This window comes from Conger conger, chromosome 5 (assembly GCF_963514075.1).
Source record: "Conger conger chromosome 5, fConCon1.1, whole genome shotgun sequence".
Taxonomy (NCBI): Eukaryota; Metazoa; Chordata; class Actinopteri; order Anguilliformes; family Congridae; genus Conger; species Conger conger.
Window position 1 is genome coordinate 13,209,072 of NC_083764.1, and position 22,277 is coordinate 13,231,348.

Genomic DNA, 22,277 nt, shown 5'->3' on the forward strand with positions numbered 1-22,277 from the left:
CAGGTCTGGGCTGTATCAGAACTGACTCTGACAATGGCAGCACACAGCTGCTTTCATCAGACCAGGGTGGAGAGGTTTAGATGCCTGCCCTCTCTAGGGGGGACTGAGGGGTGACACTAGCTCAGGAGGTAAGGGCTGTCGTCAAAGTACCCCTGAGCAAGACACCTAACTCCCAACTGCTTCCATCAAGCTGATTGGTGACCTTGCATGGCCATTGGTGTGTGAGTGCGTGTGAATGGGTGAATCAATTGTAAAGCAATTAGGATAAAGGCGCTATATAAATGCAATTCGATAAAAAATAATAGCAGCTCTCAGATCGTAGAAAATTATCATGTAATGCGGATATGCATAATGTGGATGCCGATCAGTGGCGAATCCTGAGCTCAAAATCGAGGAGGTGGAAAATATCCCCTTCAACTAATTATTGGTCTTGACCTGTTTTCAATCATTTTTTCTTGATTAACAAGTTTGCCAATGGTGTAATAATCAATTGACAGGTAAACACACAGCTTCTTTCTTCACGCCATATTAGATAGGTTCAATTTCAGACACTTCGTTGCTACAAAGTCTTCACAATGTAATTAAATGTATAGGGACGACTTTGTATGTACAGCATACACGAAGAAAACTACTGCGTTGCAATAAAGGCTATCTAACCTGAGCTCGATTGTTTAAATGACAAAAATTTGCGTATTGATGGATATATCTTTGTCATGTATATTCTCGCAGTATGAGTGCGATTAACAACAATAACGTCGATTGAAATGTGCACAAATAAAGAGTTTTATTATTGTTTTACTCAATTGAGTAAAGTGGCTACATCTGATGGTACCAACACTTTGTGATTTAATCACATTGTTCATTGTTAATCAAGGACAATGATTGGAAATTCAAAACCAATAAAGAAAATATACAACTAGTTTTTTTCTCAGATTTCTTTGTGAATGATTCTGGTGGCACTTTCCCATACATATGCCAAACTTTCACTTACTGTTCCTTAGGCTCTTCAGGGGCTAAGGGGATATGCCTTTTTTTGTAGGAATAGTGAAATTCGGATGAAACCTTGCAACAGCCACATCGTAGGTAGTCTATATGCTGCATGTACATGCTCTTCCACGTGAGTACATTTACGTAAGTGAGCAATGGGCCAATCGGCGTCTTTCTGGTTAGACAGGAAGTTGTAGTCTACGTCATTATTTTCTTATGGCCTTGTTTGTTCTCAGTGAAAGGATTGCCACAATTTTGGCCTGAGACGTTTTATTTAACTTATGCCAAAATGAAACAAAATTCCAATGTCCCTGCGTTCCTTACCAAGCTTTGGACTCTAGTCGAGGATACTGATACAAATGAATTCATCTGTTGGAGCCAGGTAAAATTTAATATTTCGAGAGGATCAGGCTAACCTCCTCAAGAAAAGCTAGCCTAACGTTAGCTATGATTAACGTCAACAGCAATGGATGGCAAACTAACAAAGATAACGTTAGCTAACAAAGAGATTTGTTTGGGGGAGTTTTATGTGGACTTGCAATCAAGTTCGCTATCTGACGTTAGCTGGGTGAATTTAAAATGAGATGTTCATAGTTGCATCGTTAGCTGCATTATATAGATTAGAAGCTAACTGTTAGCTGACTTTACTCGTATTGCGTTCGCCACATTTGTGTTGGTTTTTGTGGGTGTTTCCCTTTTATTGCGCGAGGCATGTTGTTTTCAGAATACTGTTTAATTTAACTTTAGAGCTTTATCTAGGTAGCAGTGAGCTAGCTGTGTAAACAAATGCTCAAGATCGCTGCACAGGCAAAGCAATGTACGTTTTCCATGTGCCACTGCCCACATGGACGTTGTTTTCTTGCATCATATTTTGCTCAGTTGCTAGCTGCTAACCAGTATTAGCTGTGGCGGTGAGGCGTTATCGTTAGCTCAGCCAGGCTTCGAGCTAACTGTTACTAGCTAACTTGGCTAGGTGTTGCAAATCGATTTTGCAGAATCGAACTTAGCTAGTACAGATGACGTTGGTATAATGGCCGTGATGAGCTGTCAATAAGTAACGTTAATTATATTAGTTAATAACATCAAATGCATGCATTTAATGTTCTTCCATTTGAGACTTGCTAGCTAGCTACGTTTCTGCAATTCCCTTGCGATGTGTATGCATATTTTTGTTTTGTCGCTGATAGTCACTCGACTGGAGTTACTTGAATTACTAACATGTTTGTAATGTCTTCACCTACCAGCAGGCCCCGTAATCATGGGTAATCCGTGATAACGTTATCTCTCTTATTACCACCGAAAAAATGAAAACATGTCAGACTGAGTGTTTATTGTTTTAATGCATTAGTATGTTCCAGAATTTATATATTATTCTTAGTCAGCCCTTAGAATTGGGTCATAACTTAGCTGGATATTTTATCTTGCCTCATTTGTGTTTGAAGGAGGGCAACAGCTTCCTGGTGTTGGATGAACAGCGTTTTGCCAAGGAAATACTTCCCAAGTTTTTTAAGCACAACAACATGGCCAGCTTTGTCAGGCAGCTCAACATGTGTAAGTCGTCAGTGTGTTTTTTATTATTATCATGGCGCCACTGATAATCTGCATGAATGCTTTGTGCAAAAAAATGTTTTTTTAACACGTTGCTTTTCCCCCCCAGATGGATTCCGTAAAGTTATGCACATTGACACAGGCATCGTGAAGCAGGAACGCGACGGACCAGTGGAATTTCAGCATCCCTTTTTCAAGCACGGACAGGATGACTTGCTGGAAAACATCAAGAGAAAGGTAAACCGAGACCACGTTAACTATTGATGCATTCGGTTTCGCTTTGGACTGCGTTGCACATGTAGTTAAATCAGAGGATAGTCTGTAGTATATACATGACGTTTCAATTCTGTTTATATATGAGTTTTTTTTAAAAGAGGGGCCTGATGTTTATTAACGATAGTACTTTGGTCCGATTGACCTGAATTGAGACAATCAAAGACCTATAGTATTGGCAACATATAATTTTTGTTTGTATATTTTTGTGTTGGTGTAGGTGTCTTCAGCAAGGCCAGAGGACCCTAAGATTCGGCAAGAAGGCCTGTCAAACATTCTGCTCAGTGTGCAGAATATCCAGGGTAAACAAGACAGTATGGATTCCAGACTTGCCTCTCTGAATAGGTACCGCAGCAGCATCCAAATTTTTATTTGTGGTTTATGATCACAGCATTAAAAACATTTGTAAAAAATTCTTAGATTTTAAAGTAAAAAAACATTTATTTTTGTTAAAGTTGGTGACATGTAATGCTTGCATTTGTGTCCTGAAAACAATTTTTTATTTTTACAATATCAGTTTTTACTTATGAAAGACTAATTGGATTCCGCAAATAATTCTTTATCATATTTTCAGTTCTAGCTTTTGCAGGTGAGCAAAGGTAATCTTAAGGTGATCCATCCTATGATGTGAAAAATAAAATGGGGTTAGCTTAGAAAAGGAAAAACAGTGGGTTACAGAGTTGTCACTGAACATAAAATTGATGTGATTTTTTGTAAATAATGTATATATTTTTAAATAAATTTATTTAAACCGTGTAACTTGATTTTTCCAGGGAGAATGAGGCTCTGTGGAGGGAGGTGGCGGACCTGAGGCAAAAGCACGCCAGTCAGCAGCAAGTCGTGAAGAAGGTCACGACTGCAAATCCATTTCATTAGTAACACTGCAGAGGCACGGATGGTGCAGTGGGTAGCACTGCCGCCTCACAGCAAGGAGGTCCTGGGTTCAAATCCCGGTCGGCCGGGGCCTCTCTGTGCAGAGTTTGCATGTTCTCCCCGTGTTCGTGTGGGTTTCCTCCGGGTACTCCGGTTTCCTCCCACAGTCCAAAGACATGCAGGTTAGGCTGATTGGAGAGTCTAAATTGCCCGTAGGTATGAGTGTGTGAATGAATGGTGTGTGTGCCCTGCGATGGACTGGCGACCTGTCCAGGGTGTATTCCTGCCTTTCGCCCAATGTATGCTGGGATAGGCTCCAGCCCCCCTGCGACCCTATTCAGGATAAGCGGGTTCAGATAATGGATGGATGGATGGATAGTAACACTGCACCGTCTGTAATGTGAAACACAGGACGGAGATTATTACTGTGCACACATTACACTACATTATGGCATAAACTGCTGGGAGAGATGTCACTCACATGAGAAGTAGTTGATTACAGCTCTGCTGATTATGTTAAAGGAAATGGCTAATTGGCCAATTGGTGCGTGGTAGACTTCGAAGTGAGGTATTTTATTTTAATGAGGATATATATGAGCTGAAAAAGCCAAGTAGATCACAGTTTATGAGGGTCGTGAAAAGGAAGCTTGACAGTTGGAGAACCTTTTTTGCTTACCACACTGGTCAGTGTAAATTCTGTTCACTGTGTGTTCTTTTAAACTTTCTTGAGTGCTTATTCATCAGTATTCAAATGTTTGTGGTCATTCATATTCTCATAATGTTGTTAGTAGCTGTAGAATGTGATAATGTCCACACTTGATTAGTCAGAAGACACGTATCGTACTAAATTTAGTGTTCTCGTATTTATTTGCAGCTCGTGCAGTTCATCATTACGCTCGTCCAAAACAATCGTGTTTTGAGTTTGAAACGCAAGAGGTAAGGCTTACTGCTCTTCCCTTGACTTCAATGCTGTAGTTTTGGTTCTCTGCCCGCAGGCAGAAGCACGTGAGCTTGAATGCCTTCCTTCCCTTTTCTAGGCCTCTACTCATGAACAGTGGGAAGAAGCCCAAATTCATCCATCCCATTTTCGACGATCCTGTAGAGCACAGTAAAGTATGTATATAACTAAAGCTACAATTTCATAGTTGATTCATTGCACGTCAGTGGTCCCGCCCCCCATCATAATGTCTCTTCATGTGTTGGATCATTCACACTATATTTTTGTTGTTGACTGTTGAGCATTGCTGCTTATGTCTCACACGTTTAGTAATGGCCCTGCACTGTCAGTCAGACTGCCAGGCTCTGGCCTGGACTTCCTGACCATATAAGGGTCTTCTCCTGACAGTGTCTGCCTCCGATTTGTAGAAAATGGCTTCCACAAAAAACGCACTTCCCCAGCTTCTAAACGCTTCTCACAAGCCCACGGAAAAGTCCCTTGGCAGTATCACAGTCTCTCGGTTCATAATTTTTTTAGTTTGTAACACAGCGCATTTGCTGCTCCTTTTAATGCTCATTTTCATTAACAAATATTTTAATGTACATACATTTTCTGAACGTGCCCTGCAGGGGTCCGCCAACGGCCTCAGTGGTTTAAAGAGCACCGCCGAGCTCACCGACGACGTCATCATCTGCGATGTCACCGACGACGACACGGAGATCGTGGACGACACCTCCAGGATCCTGGATCAGACGTGAGCTTTCTCCAGCGCATTTTAAAATCCCGATTAAAAATGAGCGCTCAAAGGGGGATCTGGCCATGAAGGCAGCGGCACAATAATACTCTTTATTTCAGGGAGGTGGAGATTGTGGAGATGAACTGTGGGGATGACGCACTGGAGGGAAGGGGAGCACAGGGCATACTGAGGACAGAGTTTGAGGAACCCCCCAAAAGCCCCGCAGACAGCCCCCTGACCAGCAGCGCCCTACAGGTCAACAAGTCCCCTGGCCTGAGTCTGGAGGACCCCCTCAAATTAATGGACTCCATCCTCAGTGAAAACGGAGCCATCTCGCAGAACATCAACCTTCTGGGGAAGTACGTTTCAGCCACTTAATTTCACTACAGTCAACTTTATAATCTCATCTGCTGTTTAAATTTGTTTTGGAATGATGGAATAAAGACTGTAAATTGAAAGTAGTTAATTTTTCATATAGGACCTCTGACATAATTCCGAGTAAAGTATGGAATCCATACTAATGTGAGAACTTTGGTTTCCCAGGGTTGAGCTAATGGACTACCTGGACAGCATTGACTGCAGTTTGGAGGACTTTCAGGCCATGCTATATGGGAAACAGTTCATGGACTCAGACATTGTAGAGGTAAAGTATGAGTATGAAAAAAAAAAAAATATACAGGCAATGAGAACAATCCACGCAAGGTCCATTTACTCGTTGATAATATGGTACAGAATAACATCATATTTGACAAGATATTTGCTTGGCACAAAAAAGCTCTCTGTTTAGTGTACACTGTTATTCATGATTAATTTAATGCTGTTGAAGCTAGCTACCAGTTTTGTAAATATATTTAAATGATGTGGCATTTCACCTTTGCTGATCATTGTTGTTGTGACCCATTATGCGAATGACTACTTTTTTGACTGTTCTGTTGGGTTGTTTTTATGGTATGCTTCAATGACAAGACCTGAAGACACTGCAGCTAAGGCTGTATCAAATTTCAAAGCGGTTGTGTGTTGCTTAGCAACGCCAGCAGTATTCATAGTAGCAGTGCTGCTCTTTTGTTGTTGGTTGTCATGGAAGATCTGGTGTTTCAACCGACTCGCTAACTGGTCAGACTTGTTGAAGACATGAATGTTTGAACATACAACATTGTTCATTAAATGCAGTATGGTCTGCTTATTTTATTGCTGACAAAGACTTAGTCTGTTTTTGTGCTCAAGTACAAGTAATTTCATTAGTGGCTACTCTAAGCCTGAAAGAGTGGCTTTAAGACAAGTAGCTGGATCACTTTGGTTACTTGAGAGAAGGAACATAATGACTTAATTAGGGTTGCAGTGTCGTCTAATTGTTAGGGAACCAGGGGTTGTAACTGAAAGCTTGTGGGTTTGGAATCCCAGCTTGGGGTGTTACTGTTATACTTTTGAGAAAGGCGGTTAACCGAAATAGCTTCACAGCAAAATATTTGTGAAAATGTAATCTGTTTTAAGTTGCGCTGGATAAAATGGTCTGCTAAATGCTGGAATTTAATGTAATTGAACCACTGACATGCAGTAATGTAGAAAATTACAAGTGAAGCAAACCAGTCCACGTCTTCACGCCATTGCGGAGTCCTGAAATGAATAATTGATCTTTAGTGTTGCCCCGTAATAGCTTCTGTCAGAATGACACAACGCTGTTCTGCTTCAGGAGGTCATCTTGTCCTCCCAGAAAACCTGACCTGGCAGAACACGCAGCACTTTTCAGTTTGACAGAAATACAATTTAAAGACTTGGCTAAAATTGCAATGTCTAATTATGCTAATTACAGTCCTTATTTCTGTTCTTTCCATAACTTCAGGAGACTGACAGCTCAAAAGAAAAGGCTGGTCAGTCGACCAAAGGGCTCAAGTCTGATGCCTCTAACACAGGTGGGAGGACAATATTTTATAACGGTTTTTCACAGCAATATTTCCCCAGAAACGTTAGTAATTTGTCACCAAAAATAAGGACATTGGATGGTGTGAATCTTGCTGTACAATGTAATGCACTGTCGTCCACTGTCAGGCCCTAGTAAACCTAGTGTCTTCTCATAGTGGCCTATAATGGGCAGTGAGTCTACTGAGTTGTATTTTGATTTCAATTTGATCCAAGTGTTTTCTTTTATCCTGCTCCGGTGATGTTTATTTGAGGAATTGTGCGGTTGAATGAAACCAGGCATTATGTCCGTTGTTTTGCATGCATCAGTGTTTCGCCTAAATTGGCAAAAACAAAAGGAGCCCTTTGTGGCTTTTTTTCTTGAGTATTATTATTACTATTGGCTGTTCAACAAGTTCATAAGCTGATCTAAACCCAGTTTAATTTTCATTAGAAATTTGCCAATATGTATTGATAATCATCTGAAATGTTCCCAGTTATTGACGCTTGAAAGAGTGTAAAAGCTCTAATGGTTCTCCATCTCCCCCTGGCTGCAGATAAACAGCTGATCCAGTACACCACCTGCCCCCTGCTGGCCTTCTTGGACGGATGCACCCCGCTGGCTGAGTCGGGGCAGTCCAGCGGGGACCTGGGCGACACGCTGCTGGAGCCCAGCCTGGACCCGGAGCAGCCTCCCTGCGGGGCGTCCCTGGTCCACCTGGAGAGCCTGGAGCAGGAGGAGCAGCCGGTCCGGAGCTCGCTCATCCGGCTGGAGCCGCTGACGGAGGCCGAGGCCAGCGAGGCCACCCTGTTCTACCTGTGCGAACTGAGCCCGGAGGTGCCGGGCTCCGACACCTCCCACCTGGAGGTGTGAAGGCAGCTCGGATAGGGGGAGCGGGAGGGCCGTTACGAACAAAACCTTTGTGTACATATTCATCAAAATGATGATCTATTTATTTTGCCAGTATCTTTTCGGTACATTTCTGTCCCAGAGTTCAGACCACGACATTCCTCATCGCTCAGCCTGACGTCGCATTGCAAAGTGTCCGCAGACCGCTGGAGGTTCTCCCGCGCTGAGCTGACTCGACGGCCACGATCCTTGCTGCCGGGAATTTTCCTAAGGGATCTCGCCGTCGATTGGTCGAGAGAAACCGTTTTATAAGCTCAGTGTGTGAAGGGTTACAACTGTCTTTACTGTTTAAAGATATAGAAGTGCCTGTATCTTATGGTCTTTGTTAAACTTCAGTGTTCCGAGTTCGAAGTAGTCCAGCTTGTAGCACTAGATCAAAAACGTTCTGAAAATTTCTCATGTGATTTGCTTATCCTGTTGGCTTATTTTTCCCATTATTCCAAGCTTGGCAATAATAAAAAATTAGCCTCATAGTCACTGTGTCTCATTGATTTTTATTCATTTTTTAAAGCATTGGTACATATTTGAAATTTAAACCTCCAAGAGCCACATATGAGGAAAGATTACCTTTATTGAAATTAATTGAAGATCGGTTACAATGCACTTACATTTAATAGGCAAATATAAATTATAAATACTGAATGGTGTAATGGTAGCTCTACTGCCGTGTGCAACCACAATACAAGTGACGGTTGCCATCCTAAGACACATTGCACAAATGAAAATGGCCCACTAATACAAAGCCCTCCCTCAGCCAATTTCTACAGTAAAAACACGCATTTGAAGATGCAATACTTTAAAAGTAACCAGTGCAAAGTCTGACATGTATGACCTAAAAAAGCCAGGTGAAGTCTATGCCATAAATTATTTTTATTTTTTTTGCAGTTTAGTCAAAGGGTTGGTATAAGTATACCCAATTCAAATGATTTACCTTTACAATGCATACTGAGATTTGTTACAAGGGAAAGAAAGTCACAGCAAATTAAACACCACAAAGGAAGGGGGTTCCTTTTGATGGGAGCAGATATCATGCAAATATTAAACTACGTGTCTATTAATACATAACAGTTTAGCGCACCTTAACAAAATGCCACAAATAAAATCTGCAGGGAATACACATCTGACCTTTTACAGGAATCTTGCAATAAGCTGTGGCTACTCCAGCACCTACTAAAATGAATCCCATTTCGATTTTCACAATATCATATCTTTCAGATTTTCAAGGGTGTCAGACAGCAAATAATTCAGCTTATTTGCATTTGTGTACACAGTTGGCACTTCAACTTCTCGTTGGTACCTAACGCCTCTCCCAAGTCAGGTGTCAAGTGACATACCTCCCACTAATGACTTCCTAAAACCCTGTCAGCTTCACTCCCTTCAGCAGGTTTCAATGCTCCATGAGAAATATCCACCTAATCTTAACATGCAGTAAAAAAAATAAAATAAAAAAAATGTATAGGAACCGGCCACAAAGAGAACACGTACAGTATTTACATATGCGGCGAAGCTGGTCACATGGTACGCTGCGGGGTATTCACAACTCGGGTGTGGGGAGGGTGAGCGGGTGAGGGGCTCTCAGCTTTGAGCTCTCAGTCGAAGTCGCGGTTGGTAAGGACCATGGGGGCCACCAGGGTCCACACGTACAGGGCCACACAGATCCAACTGGACGACATCTTCACCCACACCGCCGGCCACTTGCTGGTCATGGTCTCGTAGCTGGAGTCAGGGCTGGGACCGAGACGAGGGAGGAGCGTTAGTGTCAGAGGGACTCTACACAGGGACAACTTCACATGTTTGGTAAATACAAGATAAAAACCTGATTTATGGTGCCTAGTGTGAAAATTCATCCCACAAAATACTTTTTGCTGAGTTTTCTTTTTTCCAAGTCCCATTCTCATTGTGACCTACATAAACTCAAACTAAAAGATGCATTCACTTCCATTAGAATAAATGCGTACAGTCAGCCTTCTCTTGAGACATCATCGATCACAGTCTCGAAAAAGTGATTAATCTCCTTCTAGCACACAGGTGTCAAACTCCAGTCCTGGAGGGCCGTAGTGTCTGCTGGTTTTTGGGGTGTTCTGGGTTCATTCAAGTCATTGATTGGTTAAAGTATCCACACGCCTTGTTCCCAAGGCCTTAATTTGCCTTAATTGGCAGCTGATTGAAAGGAAACCACAAAAACCCGCAGACACTGCGGCCCCCTGGGGATTCAGTTTGACACCCCTGTTCTAGCAGAACTGAAGCGCGACCTGCGGAGTTGCGTCACCGTGAATGAACGTGGTCAGGCATCGGCTAAGGGCCTGGCTGCTACGCACCTGTACCAGTTGGTGAGGGTCATCATGATGTACAGAGAGGCCAGGAAGAGCATGAAGTGGAAGAAGGAGTAGCTGTAGGTGACCCCGTCCTTCTCGTTGTCCACGGCGCGGTTGGTGCCGTCGGCCTCCTCGAAGTTCTCCGACTGGTTGGGCCCGTCCTCGATCAGTGCTGAGTCGTCGTTGGTCAGGGTCAGCTTGTTCACCTGGCTGTTGGAGGAGTTTCGGATGCTGGGGAGAAATAACAGGAGGAAATCATCAGTATCATCAGTCCCTGTTGATTACATAAGAAATAACGTACACAATATTTTTACCTAAGTCAAACTGCTGTTTTTGATTATTTCATATAGGGCCGTCTAGAGTTTTTCAAACACTATTATTAATGTACCGCCTTGTTGTTGTGTCCTGTGTATCAAACATGTTGATCACAAAAAAATATATAGGGCCTTCTAAGTCCATACATCCTAGGGGTATGTAAAGGAGTGCACAATAATAAATAACCCGAGGTAGGCAAAATGACAGGGGAACAATGCGGCAAATGGCAACAAAGCACAGTGAAAAGGTGTTTCACTTGCGACAATAGTGGCCATTTCACGTGACATTGTAAAAAGAGGCAGTTCCTTACCTGGAGTACAGAACACACATCAGGAACAACAACAGGCCCACAATTCCCTGGGCGTCCCACCACTGGACGACTTGGTCTTTCCCAGCCGGGGTAGTGCTGTTCAGCCCGATGATGCCCAGCAGGCTAGGGTTACACTTCCTGTCTGAAGAGCAGAAAAAGCAGAACAAGGAAGTCATTATGACATGCATCATAACGCGTCAACATACCGAAACACCACCACACAGAAGAGCCATTCATTAATCCCCCACCCGCTGACTATGAAACAGACTGCGTGTTCACAAACACTCAAATCCTTCTCCAATCACCACCCACTGACACTTTAGGGACAAAAGTAAATTGTTAGAACAGGTTTCATTTACAGAAAGCGGACTAATCTGTCAGCTGGAATTGAGGCCACTCGTGGTGTCCAAAGGTCTGAAAAACAATACTTCCATTCAATTTGCAGCCAAATGGTATTTGTCTTCAGATAGCAACAGGTAAAGCACATTTGTTTGGTGAAATGTTGAAAGCTGTGTACCAATAGCCCCGTCCTGTTTTCGTTCATATGACACATTCGTCAAAGTATGACAGTCCATTTTCCCACAATGATTTTAGGTAACTCCATACCATGTAGGTAAACCATGCTCCTGTAAAAAGCTACGCCACCACCTGAAGTTTACCTACTATGACAAAGGGTCAAAGCACTGGTCAAGAAGTAACAATACATTTAATAAGAAAGAAAGAAAAAAAGAAAGAAAACAGTTACCGGGCTCATTGGTCATGGAAGACCAGGTGAGATACATGGTGTACAGGGTCACGATAGAGGACTGCAGCAGTCCAGACCTGGGCTGAGACTCCTGTTGGAACAGCACAGGAACACTGCACATTAGCACAATGAAGTGCGTCCTCAAGCACAGAGAGAACATTCTGTCCTTCAGGTACAATCATGGAATAATATAATTGCGACACGCTTCCAAAATCTAGCTGTTCAACTGCGCCTAATATTAGATTGCAGCGGCATTAGATAAGGTCCCGGCAGTGGCGTGAAATGAATTAAAGGGTGATCTATGACGATAGTAATCAGAAGGTGGCCTCAGCCATAGCGAGATCATTCCAGGTGAGAAAGGGGCCTTGAGCTGAATATAGCCCTAATCATTTTCACTTGGACCACAGTCTCCAGGTATCACCGGCGCTAGCTACTGATAAAAATGTTAGCAGTTGCTAATAATGGCATGTCATGATGGCATAGCAGTCCCTGAGTTCCTGCATCACCTGGATCTTGGGCAGGATGGAGAGGACGGAAGCCCCCACACACAGCAGCATATTCACGCTGATGAAGGCCTTGTTCTCGGTGCAGCCGTCGGAGTGGGTGTAGTAGACGTAGAACAGGACCAGCGCCACCAAGGACAGGATGTAGTTGATGGCCGTCGCAGAGAGGAGAGCTGCGCGAGAAAACAACCAGCGATATTGCAGCACTATGCAGTCGATGTGTCTTTCCTTACCCCAAACCCACACACAGCTCTCATACAACTGCCAAACCATTTCAGCAAAAAGTGAGTTACAGTGGGGGCGTTTAACATGGGGAAGAAACAGCAAGACAAGTTGGAGCTGACTGTTTCAAGGTACTCGGTTTTTATGAGTAGAGTATGTTCTCGAAGTCTGGTATCGTACCTGCATACCAGCAGCGAGAGTTCCCTTCCTCCATCTTCTCCACCCAGGACTCATTCCAAGAGTGGGCGAAGTCGATGAGCAGAACCAGCTGGATCAGGATGAAGCAGGCGGCTCCAGCCATGCCCACATAGAACCACACTAAAGGAGAGGGGAGAGGAGACTGGTCTGTCATGGCCGCTGCCTGGGGAACGATGGATCCGTGCATTACTGCTCCAGTCAGATTCATATCAGTGAGGGGTAGGCCCATGTTAATCTAAGTGGCACTTTCTCTTTTCGTTTGGCAACAATGCTGTATGGTTTCAGTGTTTGAAGATAGTCGTTACAAGATCAGTCAAACTACGGGGCATCAGAGTAGGATTCATGGTTAAACTCCCACTGGGGAATAGACAAATTTGTTGTGGAAACAAACAGGTTGTGCTTGCGGGATATAAGTGTGTGGTTGCAGCAGGAGAACTGTTATGTGAAGGCATTACCTGTGGTGAAGGACCCCTCTGGGATGAAGAATGCACCAACAGAAATGGCGGTTGCAGCAGCAAACTTGAAAAACCAAAACCTGAGGGAGAAATTTACATTTCCATTGTAAAAGATAACATTTCCACCAGTCCACCCCCCCTCCTCCTTTTTCTCAATTCAGAACTGGCAGGTGTACCCCTCGAGACAGTTCTACATAACTGATTGTGCAAGGAGTACTGCAGCTGATAAGACGCTCTGGATAAGAGCTTCTGCTAAATGACTTTAATGATGTATGTGCACTCTTAGGATCCTGGCAAGTCTATGCCTGTTTTACACCCTACAGGCCACAAGCACTTATTGGCCCAGAGAAAAGAGTGTCTCTCAAAGAAGACGATTGGTAACCCGTGTATGCTTGGTCTGCTAACTCCATGCCAATTGGCCATATAAACCAAGTCTATAAAATGTAAAAACTATTGGGCCCATCCTGTATCTACAGGGAGAGGTATTAAGGTTCTTTAATGTCAGTGGGTGCCATTGCAAAGTAGTTAGTATGTGCTACAATCCATTCGGCAATCTGGCGCAGTCAACTTGGTTTAAGGCACAAACAACCCCACTGGCTCAGGAACAGAAACCCCTGAAGGCCAGCCTGTGTTGTTTATATCAACACACAGCCGCATCCAGCCTATCGGACAGCTTGAATTTGTCTACAAAGAGCCCTGATTGGCTACGCCGCGTACCCGTTGTGCACAGTAGCGCGGGGGTCCCGGCTGCTCTTGACCTTGATCATGAGGAGGGAGAAGAGGAGGAAGAACATGGCCATGCCAAAGCACACACGGTACACGGCCTTGTAGCCCACCAGGACGTCACAGTTCACGTGGCCGTGCACGCCCGGGATGGACGTCCCCATGCCGTCATCACAAAACCCGGGAATCTGGAACAATACAGGAGGGGAGGCATTATCAAACAACAAACCAGCAGCGTAAATATCTAGGATAAATTAGCCAATGCATCTTAAATATGTGTGCCATTTTCCCAGCAGGCTGACACTGGTACTTATTTTAACAAAGTGCTACTGTAACTACTTTCTCAATTATCTTTTTGTTCAGATTACTGAACAGAGAAGTCTGCCCCTCTTGCTGTTGGGATCTTTGTCTGAAGGCCATCAACATAATCTTATGCGAAGTTCTGTTCTATATCTGGTAACATACAAAATGAAGCCGACACGGATTAATCAGTCACCTTTTTCAGCTGCCCCTCCATCCCCGGCATGAGCATAATACAGGCGATTCCCACGCCCAGCAGCATGAAGAAGGCGTAGATGAGCCGCGTCACTGTCGAGTTGTTGCCGCTGGGGCAGCAACTGCACAGCAGGCAGGGGGCGCTACCGCAAAGGCAGGGGATCTAAGGAGCACAACCACAGATGTCAGTCCAAGCGTAAACACTACAGTCAACATGTATCTGGAATTTGAAAACAACCGTGTTGTCGACGTATCTTATTTCACCCTAGCCGCAGTTAGCGTGAGGTTGAGTCATCAAATGCAGCAAAGTAAAATCGTGTCGTGTACCTAAGCATAACCTAACTGCAGCCCACGTTAGTAGCTCGCTAAGTTACATAAACATCAATTTAAGTAGTAATATTTCAGCATTTCCAGCTCCCCATACATTAGGATTAGCTAACTAATATTTATGTGTAGGTTAGCTAAACCACGTAACTTACCATCTTTGCTCAGAGTAACTAGCTACTACACTGGCATTGACTACAGCCACTAATGTTGCGTAGCTAGTTAACGGTAGCCAAATCAGCTATCTGACGTTAGCTAACAAAGAACGGCTACCGAAGGTCAACTGACGAAATTAAGACAAATTCCAACAATAACTATTTTATCTGAACATGGCACTGTTATCTTCGCTAACATCAGCGAGTCGGGCAAGTTAATGCGACAGAGCCGGGGCAGGGAAACACCCTGCGGCGGGCTGCGCATGAAAAATAAATGAATATTAATGTATGCTACTTACTGGTTAGCTAACTAGCTATAACCAATATGTACGTTAATAGACTAAGCGCCATGACATTGCATAACAGGTTAACCAACTTGTAGCCTTAATTTAACTTGCTACATTAGCTAGCTAAGTTGACTCATCGCTTAGCTACCAGCATCTCGAAGAGCGAGGCACCATTTTTATTCTTCCTTCTCCATCTTCTCAGACACGCTGTAGCTGGGACAAAATACTGCGTTTTTCTCAACAGGCGGTGCCGTTAACCACACAAAGCGTTTATAAACAAATGTTATATATGATATCAAAACTCTTACCCAGCTTGCCATAGAGCATAGTCCAAGAACAGACCCCATTTTGGGTTGTTAGTTCCCGACCTTTCAGACTCACGCTAAAAAGATGGATTCCGTCTGTCTGCTTATTGTTTACAACCTCAGTGCCACTTCCGTTTTAGTTGAAGCGAGAGAACGCTACTGCGCATGTGCAACATAATGGCAGGAAATAAAGATTGTCTGGGACCATTTCCAAGTGGGTGCGTTTAATTCTCAAACTATTCCTTTGTTTTTACGCGAGAACAAACTAATGGGAGGCTACTGAAATAAATGTTGGTAACGACTGAGAGGTCGTCATTGTTATTTCTACTGGAAGCCCTGACAACTGGCTACCACTGTACGTATGCCGTATGATCCTCGGATGTACAACACATCTCGGATGTGGTATACGAGCTACAATGGCACAGTTATGTTAAAAATACATATCTAAAGACATGTGCATTAATAAAGGAATGCATAAAATAGATTAAACCAACTCTCTTTTTCTATAACAAATTACTGTAGTCAGGATAGTGTGCACCATTGAATCAGTGAGTTTACTACTCAGTAACCCTTCATGATCATGGAACAGACAGTCCAAAGGCATTTCTTCTGGCCACATTTCTGTAGCTCACAGGTACTGGGTGGTGGAATTGCAGGTTTACCAACTGTCAAAGACAGAATACATCATAAACACTGAGGCTACTGAAATTCTGCCAGTGACCTATTTTGGTAATTTTTTTCGTCCAGCGTCTTATTCATACAGTGATAGACTAAGGGTCTGGATCAGGGCAGCTGAGATTTAAAGTGACTGTACAGGTAAATCTGTGAATGGATCTAGACTAAATTGTTTGGTGTTATTATGCTATGTATTAAGCATCACCAAAATTAGAGAAATCAAATGCATTGCAATATTCAGTTATATCAAACATCTAAGCATTTCCATCTATTCCTATGTGGGGATTTAATGGGTGGAGTTCTGTTGTATCCAGAACATCTATGACATCAAGCAGGACCTGACCTAATGGGCAATAAACGTTTTAGTCTCATTGCATAACTCCTCCCATAGTTTCATGACATGTGTATAGAGATCTTTTTATTGAGAGATTTGTAGCATGGGCTATGTGGTGGCACGGTGGGTCAGTGGATAACATCGTTGCCTCACGACAAAAATATCCTTGAAATCCAAACCGTGGCCTTTCTGTGTGGAGTCAAACCTTTGGTACAATAGTAGTGCCCCACCGAATCAATCCTAGGAACTGCAAATCCAGTTCCCCATCCAATAGGTTACACTGCAGATGAACCAAAATGTTCCTGCTTCCTCCATAATATATATCAGATATCACCTCCTGGTTCTAAGGCCAGGAGGTGATGCAAACGCTCTACCTGGTTTTTTCAATTTTATTGAAGTCTGTCACTGAAGTTAATGCACAACACTCGCTGACCATGCAATACCTGGTTTCACCGTATTCTGACTTTAAGGTGAAATATATTGTGCTGTAAGAGCATTTTAGCTAATATAACCAGCTATGAGACATTTTATCAGGAGAGACTTTTCTGGACTTGATTTCATGCTGTTTGTTACTCTGTTGATATTATCCATTAAGAACTTTGTTCCATGCTGGAAAATTGTTAGACATTCATAATGTACACATGTGCACATGACCATACAATCTACAAAGGTTCTACAAAGGTTCAATCTACATTATGCAAAGTAATTGTAATTTAAATGTAATACTCTGAGATACAATACAGTGTGTGATAACAGTTGCTTGTTGATTGCATGGAGTGACTAATAATCCATACATATCTGTGATCATAAATGGTATGGATGGTGGTTTATTTTCTTTTGCATGTGTGCACTTGTGCATTGAAGAATTTGCAGTTGTATCTGTCTAAACATCACTAATCGACTCCTTATCAAACTGATCCAGTTTTCAATTTAATGTAGATAGAATACATATTTTTCACAGAAAGACTTTTCCCAATTTGTGCATGGCCCAAAAATCACTGGGGACAGATATGATGTGTGGATAGCACAGACTTTCCAGACTGTTCTCTCTCCAGGCAAGGGTGATATTCGGGTCCTCCCTTGATGTTATGATGGATGGCACATCCCACGTCATGTGTCCAGCATAAAGCTGTACTACCCAACAGCATTCTGGCTGGAGAGCTAAAAGGAATGATGATCATTCCATGTCAAAATATCAAAAGGAATAACAAGGTCTAATGTAACATGGAAGCTTTGATGTTACATCTTTTCCTTACCTTAAATTTCCAGTTGTAGATGCACCCTGTTCTGCACAGGACTGATAACAGCTCCAACACCTCCTTGTCATTACAAGGTCATTTCTAGGAGAGTCTGCTATTTATAGAGCTGAGCTGTTTTCAACGAGACCAGGCAGAGCATCGTGGAATCTAATTGAGAACATAATGGAAAAGCAGCCTTTTTATTAATACACAGAACAAACACTTATATTCTTCATATATAAAGTATTGATATGTATGTACTATAAGCAATTGCAGCTATAGTTATAGATGTGGAATAAAGTATATATTACTGAACTCAAGCGCCATCTCTGACATAATTCACGGAAGCATGACATTAGCTATACCCAATAAAATGACCTATTGCAAACTAAATGGTAAATGGTTGGCATTTATATAGTGCCTTTATCCAAAGCGCTGTACAATTGATGCTTCTCATTCACCCATTCATACACACACTCACACACCGACGGCGATTGGCTGCCAGGCACACTCACACACCGACCAGCTCATCAGGAGCATTTAGGGGTTAGGTGTCTTGCTCAGGGACACTTCGACACAACCCGGGCGGGGGATCGAACCGGCAACCTGACTGCCAGACCACTGCTCTTACTGCCTGAGCCATGTCACCATCATAAAATGGTGCAAGATATGGAAATCAATAATATATGCCTAAACTAGTTTTGTATATTACTGTATTATGAATAGGGTTGTGTAGTTTTTACTGTTGTCATGTTTTCAATTCAGATTTAGATTCTGTTGAATCATATCTGATAAAGGAACTTCACTTATCAAGACAAGCAATTTTGGCTTAATATAGCCTTGGTGCATTTGGGATGACTAATTTCATTTGTTTGCACACTGTAATTAAATTAGCACTGCTAACACTGTATCATGAAGCTATATCAGTATCTTTGGGTTGGGTGCAGGAAATCACAGGCTGGAAAAACAAGCAGCCCTTTACATACAATCTGATTATAAACTTAATTTATAATTTCCACATGTTTGTTTGTCACACTAAAATTCAGAGGAAGTACCAAATGTGAATCTATTGTCTGAGTAACCCAAACCGTGAGACACCTATGAGACACTGAGAAAATTCTAGACTGCACATAAAAAGGACAGAATATGTTTTGTGAAGGCAGTATTGAAGTATCCTCCTCGCCTTAATGGAAAAATAGACTGAACGCAACAGAGTACAAACCTTGTATCTTATTTCCTGTGTCATCAAAAATAAAGAAATAATAATTACAAAAACTATCACTTTAAGCTGTAATGGATGGATAAATAGATTTTTACAATAATGAAAGTACGTTCACAGGCTGCATTCATAGAGTCTTTACTGTGGAACCATAGGCCAGCAGTATAACACCAGTGACATAGCTGGATCTGCATTCAGCAATTCAACAGATGAAACCAGCATATTTGCTTATACAGTGGGGATTGGCTTTTCTGTAGTCAGGAAACAAATTGTATTAATGTGTATCACAGAAGATTAGGGGCACCATAACCTTAAGTATCATGCCTACTTGCAAATTTACAGCATCACTCTTGATTATACACAACATCCTTTCCAGATGCACAAATTTAGCTTGGATAAAAAAACATATTCTGATTGCATTGAGATGAGAGTGACATTAAACAAGAACATAAGTATAGATGGGTTAAATTTAATGTGATCTATTGATTTCATCATTGTGTACAATACAAATCAGTTCATAAATTACTTTGAGTGTAATGCGTTTAAAACCGAAATGTAAATTGTAGATGGCTTGCGACATAAGCTGTTGTTAAGGAAGGACATCTGATCATATCTTTCAACCAAATGCGCTGCCTCCACATTAATGGACACAGAAAGGTTCTTGGTAAATGCTAGGGAGTGCCTATTGACTTATCTAATGCCTCTCTGCCAAAGTGCACAGCAAACTGACCAGCAGCAGTCATTATGGAAAGCCACTGAAGTTGTAAATATTCATACTTCCGACAAAGAGATCAGCAGCATGAAGTAGCGTACACAAGTCAGTTTTCTGCATAGCAATGAATTAATTATATTATATTCTTTAAAGAAAATTGCCTGCTGTGCATTTATTTAGTATTTATTATTTTACTTCTTGTTCAGTATCACACATCACCATTCATAGGAAGATTTTTAAAAAATAGCCATTTGAAAAGGGCTAAACTTGATGAATGTCCCTGACATGAGTTTAGTGCCACTACATTAACAGGCTATAAAGAGTGACTTCCCCCTATCTCCAATAGGCCTAAATCCTATGCAAGCTACCAGTATGGTATACGTGTGTAATTCTATACAGTACACATGCATACATAGTTAAATTCTCAATTAGCTGCAGTGCACAGACTCTGCTAAAAAAAAAAACATTTGTCCTATAGGCCTACGTCCCCTGAAGCTGTCGTTGCTGATTCATTTGAAGTGATGGTGTGAATGATGCCTTTTTCCTCGACTAATAATTACAGAGATCTCACATTGGGGACGTTGGATCTCGCATTTCTCAAGATTTAATTGGACACAAAAGCAAAGCCTGTTGACCATTCCTTCTTGGCAAAAGACAAATCCAGTTTATTTGTAGTGTAATTGTTGTTTTATTCTGACACATTCTGACACTTAGCCAAATGACTAAAATGCTTGTTTTATTAACTAACTAAGCTAGTTGAGAAGTAGGCTACTATTTGACATTGACTAAACTAGCCGATACACTGATGAACGACAAACAGTACATTTTGAATAGGCATTTGGTAAACCTGCTAGAATATTTCACTGTGTAAGGTTAAGCTGCCTCTGTCATTTTTAGATTCACTTCCCATATTGCAAAGCGTGAGCGAGAATACTAACTAACACATAGGCTACATAATTCGTTATATTATTTGCTTCTCTCAGTGCGCACCCTACTGTGGATATGGAACGTGCCCGCGTGATGTCACTGCCGAGGGGGTAACTATGTTCGCTCTGGAACTGAATATATACATGAATGACAATGACAGGGATCCCAGCTCTCAAAGTTCTCCCCATGGATAGTCTATATATTTTCAGATTTTGAGTGCAAAACCAGTACTTCTGTTCATCACCATTTGTTTTGCATACTAGGTAAGTGAGAGTCAATATTTTAGATATTTGCCGTTTCCGATCTTAAATGAACGTGTTTGCGTGTTTCTTGGATAGCTAGCCATAATGTGTAGCCAAGTTACATGTTCAGTTGTAGCAAGCGACTGTAGCTTTTGTTATCGTGTAGCTCTTTATTCGAATTATGTAATTATGTTATGCTGAAACAACTGTCGGTGTCTTGTGCAGGGTCGTGTGGCATTGAAGAGTTATTTACGTTGTGAAGCTATTTCATGCGCTTGGGCAGATTCATTTTTTTGCCTAGCCTACCAATGACATCGAAAACAAAGCATACCATATGTCTACTTGCAACGCTGTCTTTAAATAACGCAGGTAGCTATCACAATAGATTCATTAACGTAACTACATAAAACGTCAACGCGCATAAGCGCAAGCTTGACCGAACAAATGCAAATCATGTAGGCAATATGTTAACTGTGAACAGAAATGTGGCAGCGTCCACAGGGAGCTAATCATTTATTTTCTTGGTTTATGAAGAAATCGAACAATTAGGCTGTATGTCCTTTGTGGCGAAGCTGTTTATCTCGTCCGTCCGTCCCGTCCCCCCCCCGCCCCTCTGATTTAGCCTAAGCATCCCGTGATTATGGAATGGAAACTTTTGATAATAAGAATTATGGAGGTACATTTCTGGAATTGCATTAGTTAATCTTGTTGCTGTACTATAAACGTATTTACATATTCAAAATAAGGTCTGGCACTATCTCCATCCAGGTTACCGCATTTTTTTAATATATATATATATATATATATATATATATATATATATATATATATATATATATATATTATTTTTGTGCAAAGGAGACATGGTATAGTCAGACAGAAAAAGAATGTAGAATATAAACAATATACATCAACAATATACAACGACATATTGACAAATGACAAATATTATTTTTGACTACTTCTAATTGTCTATGAATACATTTTTTTCTCACAAGCGTTAGCATTGTGTCAAACGCATATGATAGATAATAGCTATCGGGGAAACATCATTCATGAAGGCTACTTGTGGCTAATTGAAGTATCATCTTGTTTGTGAAAATAGCTTAAGTGTGTTACAGAAACTGTAAATCTGTGAGCCGTCGCTGTCATTTGGCCAGAAATGTAAAAACGTCGTTTCAATTGTGTAGCTTTGTTGAGATTAAATATTGATTAAGACTGATTGAAGTTAAACAGCTGCATGCAACTGGACCATATTGGGACAATGTATCCTTTGTTGGTAATAGATTAAAAAAACTAAAAGCCTGCCAGCCATCACAGGGACTATTTGCAATGTATTTTCGGCATGTAAGAAAAGTTTTTTAATTGATATTCTTATCTGTCTGTTTATATTTATACCGTAGCCTATTATGATGCAC

The 22,277-nt window shown here is 41.8% G+C and overlaps 3 protein-coding genes across 6 annotated transcripts in view; 2 read left to right on the forward strand and 1 right to left on the reverse strand.

The window, feature by feature from the left end:
- The first annotated feature begins 1,027 nt into the window (after window positions 1–1,027).
- Window positions 1,028–8,633, forward strand: hsf2 (heat shock transcription factor 2). 3 transcript variants are annotated; one of them, XM_061241487.1, is made up of 12 exons: window positions 1,028–1,117; window positions 2,430–2,538; window positions 2,645–2,772; window positions 3,029–3,153; window positions 3,582–3,657; window positions 4,556–4,617; window positions 4,719–4,794; window positions 5,248–5,372; window positions 5,474–5,713; window positions 5,898–5,997; window positions 7,195–7,264; window positions 7,808–8,633. In XM_061241487.1, the coding sequence occupies exons 1-12, from the start codon at window positions 1,100–1,102 to the stop codon at window positions 8,122–8,124; spliced, it is 1,446 nt and encodes a 481-aa protein (XP_061097471.1). In that variant the 5' UTR covers window positions 1,028–1,099; the 3' UTR covers window positions 8,125–8,633. The 3 variants fall into 3 exon arrangements, with proteins under 3 accessions (XP_061097471.1, XP_061097470.1, XP_061097469.1); XM_061241486.1 differs by having other exon boundaries at window positions 1,078–1,131; XM_061241485.1 differs by lacking the exon at window positions 1,028–1,117 and adding an exon at window positions 1,172–1,369.
- A 1-nt stretch (window position 8,634) lies between these two features.
- serinc1 (serine incorporator 1) lies at window positions 8,635–15,671 on the reverse strand. Its single transcript, XM_061241488.1, has 10 exons — window positions 15,516–15,671; window positions 14,443–14,604; window positions 13,941–14,134; window positions 13,224–13,303; window positions 12,751–12,888; window positions 12,352–12,521; window positions 11,846–11,936; window positions 11,101–11,242; window positions 10,479–10,706; window positions 8,635–9,888 (listed from the first exon to the last, which is right to left on the reverse strand). The coding sequence occupies exons 1-10, from the start codon at window positions 15,552–15,554 to the stop codon at window positions 9,750–9,752; spliced, it is 1,383 nt and encodes a 460-aa protein (XP_061097472.1). The 5' UTR covers window positions 15,555–15,671; the 3' UTR covers window positions 8,635–9,749.
- A 4,975-nt stretch (window positions 15,672–20,646) lies between these two features.
- pkib (protein kinase (cAMP-dependent, catalytic) inhibitor beta) overlaps window positions 20,647–22,277 on the forward strand; it is a 28,220-nt gene continuing 26,589 nt past the window's right edge. Inside the window, exon 1 of one of the 2 annotated variants that reach the window (XM_061243923.1) lies at window positions 20,647–20,727. The gene's annotated coding sequence lies outside the window, so the exon portion shown is untranslated. Of the gene's footprint in view, window positions 20,728–20,749; window positions 20,881–22,277 lie in introns of those variants that run through there. The other variant, XM_061243922.1, reaches the window with a different exon arrangement.

Bases quoted from the DNA above. Each gene is read 5' to 3' on its own strand.
- hsf2 (XM_061241485.1), top strand. From the start codon at position 1,277: ATGAAACAAAATTCCAATGTCCCTGCGTTCCTTACCAAGCTTTGGACT. The intron at 1,370-2,429 runs GTAAAATTTAAT...TTGTGTTTGAAG, and splicing joins AATTCATCTGTTGGAGCCAG to GAGGGCAACAGCTTCCTGGT. The intron at 5,373-5,473 runs GTGAGCTTTCTC...TCTTTATTTCAG, and splicing joins TCCAGGATCCTGGATCAGAC to GGAGGTGGAGATTGTGGAGA.
- serinc1 (XM_061241488.1), bottom strand. From the start codon at position 15,554: ATGGGGTCTGTTCTTGGACTATGCTCTATGGCAAGCTGG. The intron at 13,304-13,940 runs GTACGCGGCGTA...TTTCTCCCTCAG, and splicing joins CGCGCTACTGTGCACAACGG to GTTTTGGTTTTTCAAGTTTG. The intron at 10,707-11,100 runs GTAAGGAACTGC...ATTTCTCCCCAG, and splicing joins ATGTGTGTTCTGTACTCCAG to CATCCGAAACTCCTCCAACA.